Below are 6,000 nucleotides of genomic sequence, written 5' to 3'. Positions count from 1 at the left end.
TAATTAATAATAATAATAATAATAATAATAATAATAATAATAATAATAATAATCAATAAAATTATTAGAGATTATTTTACAAAAAATTTAAGATTAAAACTATTTGATATTTTTGTATTTAATATAATCAAAAGATTTACTATTTTAAAAAATATGTTTGTATTAAAAAAATATATATTTAATATAAATCTAAATTAAAATATTTTCTTTTAATACATATTTTTTAATACAAACATATATATATTTTTTTACATAGGACATCTTTTGATTATATTAAATACAAAAATATCAAATAGTTTTAATCTTGAATTTCTTGTAAAATAATCTCTAATAATTTTATTATTATTATTATTATTATTATTGAGTGACTATATATATATATATATATATATATATATATATATATATAAGAATTTAATGAATAAATTTATTATTATTTTTGTCCAAAAAATACAAAAAATATTAGTACAATATTATTATGCAACTAATAATAATAATTATTTTATTTTATTTTATTTTTGGACGGAGGATTATTATGTTTAACAAAGAAAAACGTTGGGAATTGATTTGTATATTAATTTTTTTTGGGGGCTAAAATGTCCGTTTTTAAAATCTTTGGGGACTGATATGGGTAATTACTCTGTCGAAAAATCAACTGGAAACTGATTTGTCTGCCGGAGTAAAATCTTAAGAATCGATCTGTGTATTAATTTTTTTTAGGACTAGAATGTCCAATTCTAAAATTCTTAGGGACTAATTTGGGTAATTACTCATAAATTTTTATTCTCTAAAAATCTTCGATAATTATTTTTATTAAACAGATTAGTCCTTTGATATTTTTAATCAAATTTTTTATATACCTATTATATCAATAAATTTTTAATAAATTTTATTATAAGACAAATAAATCTAAAAAAAATAGACATAAGACAAATTAATTAGTTAACGAAGGACTGATCTATCTAATGTAGGAGTAATATTTAAGTATTTACTTTTTAGGGAATAAAAAATTATTAAGTTTTTACTTTTTAGAGAATAAAAAATTATTAAAATTTGTTAAAGAGATCAAATTTGATATCTATTCTAATTAACGAGTTTAAAATTCTCATTACTAATCCATACTATCATTAATTATGCCATTATTTGAAACATTTTTTTCTCCCATGTTTAACCAAAAAAAAAAAATAAATCAAAAGACAGTTGTGTCCTTTATAAACTTGTATTTTACAAAATACACACTCGACTTTCGCCCATGTCATCAATGTCTGTGTTAGACATAATTAAAAAATAAATACTGCCTCAGGTCGCAATGACATAAATGTTTCTCTTTTCATTTGGTAACGTGAAGTCACCATAAAACTAATAATATGTGATGTTAATAATTAGCTTATCCCTACCATCCATCTCAGGTTGGACTTGACTTTCATACATACATACATACATACATACTTGTAAGAGGTTTAGAAACACAACTAATTGATGTTTGCATTTCTTACCTCTTAGATGTGAAATTAGAAAAGGAAGACAAGTAAAAATTGAGTAAGACCATCTCCAGTAGAGAATTCATCTCAATTTTTATTTATGGTCAATTTGTCATAAAAAATAATTCTACATCAGTTTTTGTGTCATAAACAGTAAATAGGAACTCAAAACATCTCTCTCTTCTTTATTAAGAAGAACTAACTTTAGTCCCTGTTGTGATCCCACTTAATTAATTAATTAAAATACTTAAAATTAATATAATTAATTTTTTAATAATATAATTTAAATTTATAAATTTAAAAATAATTCACTATTAAAAGATATTAATATTAAATAAATTAATATATAACAATAATACACAATATATAATTTGGAATTACACTAATTTGTAAAATTACTTAATATAAAGAAAAACATAATTAAACTCTATAGTTAACGACAAGCATTGTGAATTGTCATATGTGTTCAATCAAGTCCTCTTTCAATTGTCTATGTTGCTGCCTATTTCGAAGTTGGGCATTTCTTTGGAGAAATTGATGGTATGGTGCAAAATCTTCTTCTCCCAGCTGAGGTTGTGATAAGCCATTTTCGACATCATGATACTCTAAGCCTTGAGCAAAATTTTCTGCATAAGTGTCTCTTTCATCCTCAATAATCATATTATGCAATATAATACAAGCTCTCGTTATGTTGGCAAGCTTCTTTTCCCAAAAGCGAGCTGGACCACGTATAATTGCAAAGCGTGCTTGCAACACTCTGAATGCTTACTCCACATCTTTTCTTTGCCCTTCTTGATATTGTGCAAATAACTTGCGTTTCTCTCCTTGTGGCTTTGAGATTGATTTGACAAATGTGGCCCATTCAGGATAAATATCATCTGTTAAATAGTATTCTATAGTATAATTATTACCATTAATAGTATAATTTACCTTCGGAGCACGGTCATTTAGAATATCATCGAACACTAGAGAACGATCTAACACGATATCGTTATTTGAACCAGAAACTTCAAAGAATGCATGCCATATCAAAAGGTCTGAAGATGCTACAACCTCAAGTACTATGGTTGCAACCCCACGATAATCACTCATGTACATACCTTTCCACGCCTTTGAACAATTTTTCTATTGCCAATGCATGCAGTCAATGCTACCCAACATGTCAGGAAAGCCACAATCCTCTGCCATTTGTAGCAGGCGTCGTACGTCATTTGGATTTGGTTTTCGCAAGTATGCATCCTCGAACACCGAAATGACACCTTCAACAAATTTTTCCAAGCATTCGATTGTAGTGTTTTTGCCTATGTGCACATAATCATCAACAGCATCAGCTGCTACGCCATATGCTAACATCCGTATCGCAGCGGTACATTTTTAGAGTGGTGACAAGCCTCTTCTTCCAGTTGCATTAACCTTCTGTTGGAAATACGAATAGACGTTTGAGAGTGTCTACTATTCGAAAGAACACATGTTTTCTCATTCGAAATCTCCGTCGAAAAATGTCAGCATTATACACCGGTTCATCTGCAAAGTAATCTTGAAAAAGACAATCATGTCCTGCTTCTCGATCTTTGTTGATCCATCTACGAGGAGTTGGGATAGAGCTTCTATCGATATCTTCTTCTTCTGAATCTTCGAGTAAATACTCATCGATCCAATTATCTATGAGTGTGTTATCTTGCCATCTTCTTTTGCCATACAAAGCCTCATTAAGCATATCATCAAAATTTCTAGCCATATCTAGAAATGTAATTTTTAGTTCTCTTTCGATGTGAGAAACAAGAGTTGAAGTGGAGTTGTAGGGTCATTCATAGTTGATATTTATAAGTGTGTCTGCAATAAGTACCTACTACTCAACGGCTAGTTTTACAACGGCTACTTAACGGCTAGTTCTGCAATGGCTACTTAACGGCTAGTTTTGCAACGGTTACTTTCATGAACAATAACGGCACAATAATATTGAATAATTTAAAAAATTACATCAAAAATAAATAAAACAAACTACATCACATACCAGTAATACGCAATAAAAATAAGAACATACTACATAACTCTACGAATACAAGGAATCATTAAGTAAACCACTTGACGATTATTTTCTCACATGCAATCTCATGAAGAGCTCGTCGTTTTTTACTCATTGTAGACGTGTCAGCATTAAGTATTTGCATATCCATTTTCCTTTCCCTTTCCCTTTCCTTGGCCATCCTTTCCATTTCTCTTTCCCTTTTCTTGGCCATCCTTTCCATTTCCCTTTCTTTTGCATTTATCTCCATTTCTTTAATATACCTCTGAGTTTGTAATTCTTGTTTTTTCATTGCCGCTTGAATTTGTAACTCCTTCTCTTTGATTGCCATAATCTTTGCTCTATGTTCCCTCTCCTCTTCTCTTTCTTTTTTCCTATCCATTAGTTCATTTTCTCTAACATTCTTAAAATCTTCCATGAGAGATAACTTTTTAACCACCGATGATTTTTTTTTGCTAAAATCTTCAGACATTTGTGCTTTTTCCTTACCTTTTCGCTTGCTCTTCTTTGATCCTTGTGGGCGAACGGGAGAGTCCATACCGGGTTCGTCAGCCAACGGTGTTTCTGGGTTTGATGAGGATGAGTATGCTCCAGTTGCACTAACCTTTGTTCTCTTTGAGCCGCCACTCTGTGTAGGTAGTTGGCTTCTCCATTTTTGCTCCAACTGAAGCATGTTTCAATGCCTCTCAAAGGTGAATTTTTTACCATAATTTGTGGAATAAAGTTTATAGGCAAACTCCTTTATATCATCAGCGTTCGAACCACTCCTTATGTTTTGACTAGCTTGATCGTAGCAACCAGCAAATTGTGCAACAGCCTTGTTGATCTTATACCATCGTTTCTTACATGCAACTACCCCCTTGTCATGTCGGAGCAAAATTCTACATAGTAGCTATGAATTGGACTCCAAAATGTTTCTCCCTTTTGATCGGTACTAACTATAGGGTCAGTTGAAACATTTAACCATGCACTGATCAGCATCACATCCTCTTTCCAATGCCAGTATTGAATACTATCTTGCCTCCGATCTTCAATATCATCATCATTGAGGTCGATAGCATCTAATCCACAAGGGTTGGCAAAATCTGAATATTGCGAATTTGGACTAGATTGTATAGGAGTATGAGAGGATGGGTTAGAAGAGCCACCAACACCAGATAAGTTATTTCTAGATGCACTAAATTGAGTTGGAAACGACAAGAAAGTTGGACTAACATTTTCGATAGAAGGGTTAAATATGGAAGAAAATAGAAAATGTGGTGTTTGTGAATTTTGATTTTGCGGTTGGAATATAGGAAATTGATTATTATAAGGAGCTTGAAAATGAAATTAGAAAGATTTTATGGATTTGGATTTTGAAATGTATTCGGTAGTGTGAAGTTTTGATTTAGAACTTGAGAGTTTGAGGTTTGAGATGGTTGGGTATTTGGAATTTGAGAAAAGTTTTGTAAGTAATTGAAGAAAGAGTTGAGTTGGTTTGGATCCATTTTTTCGAACAAAAAATAATATTAGCAAAACTTTGATTTCGTAAACTTGGAAGAAGATGAAGAAGAGTAGTAGAAAGTGTGAGAATAGAAGTGTGTCTAACTGGTATATATAGAGTAATAAAATATTAATTTATTAATAATAACAGTAACATAGTAACGGCTAGTTTCCAACGACTAATTTTACAACGACTAGTTTTACAACGGCTAATTTAATATAATAATATAAATAATATTCAATATTAATTATGACATAAATAATTAATATAAATAGTTAATTAAATAAAATTTTAATTATTTAATCTAATTAATTATTATAATTATTAATAAATTAATTATGATTTAATTATTATTTAAATAATTAATATAAATTATTAATTAAATAAAAATATAATTATTTAATATAATTAATTATTATAATTATTATTAAATTAATTATTATTTAATTATTTAATATAATTATTTTTTTTAAATAATAACTTGTCAAATGACAAGTTATTATTTCCATTGGGCCTTGTGCAATGACCTATTCCATTTTGCTCCAATAAAAAAAACTTATTTTGTGTCAAAAAAAGTTGTCAAGGCACTCACCGTTGGAGATGGTCTAAAGTTCATTTTAATCTAATAATAATAAAAAAATTTCTCCTCAAATACATCTCTATCAAGTATTAAATATATTTATAGAATTAAAATATAATTAATAATAATTATTATAAATTAAATATTTAAAAATTTATACACAAATTTTGATGCATGTATAACATCATACTTTAATTCCCTCCTCCTCTCCTGATTGGAGTTTTTGAACTATCAAAAAAAAAAAAAACATCTTACTTTAATTTATCCGTAGGGACTTGAAGATATATGTAAGGCACGAAGTCATTGTCACGTGCTTGCTGAATTGGGACATTACTGTATACAGCTATTAGAAAGTGATTGACAAAGATATCTCAATACCCTAAGCTTTTGGCAGACAAAGTGTTTAACCTACAATATCTCCCATTCCGAC

General features: G+C 29.2%; 1 protein-coding gene across 1 annotated transcript; it reads right to left on the bottom strand.

Annotated features, from left to right (window-relative positions):
• Window positions 1–3,553: 3,553 nt before the first annotated feature.
• Window positions 3,554–4,180, bottom strand: LOC130933714 (uncharacterized). The gene has a single exon (XM_057863334.1). It carries the CDS (start codon window positions 4,178–4,180, stop codon window positions 3,554–3,556), a length of 627 nt encoding a protein of 208 aa, XP_057719317.1.
• Between the last annotated feature and the right edge of the window lie 1,820 nt (window positions 4,181–6,000).

The sequence above is a fragment of the Arachis stenosperma genome, chromosome 6, assembly GCF_014773155.1.
Source record: "Arachis stenosperma cultivar V10309 chromosome 6, arast.V10309.gnm1.PFL2, whole genome shotgun sequence".
In the NCBI taxonomy this organism is placed as follows: domain Eukaryota; kingdom Viridiplantae; phylum Streptophyta; class Magnoliopsida; order Fabales; family Fabaceae; genus Arachis; species Arachis stenosperma.
This window is presented reverse-complemented; position numbering and strand designations above follow the sequence as displayed.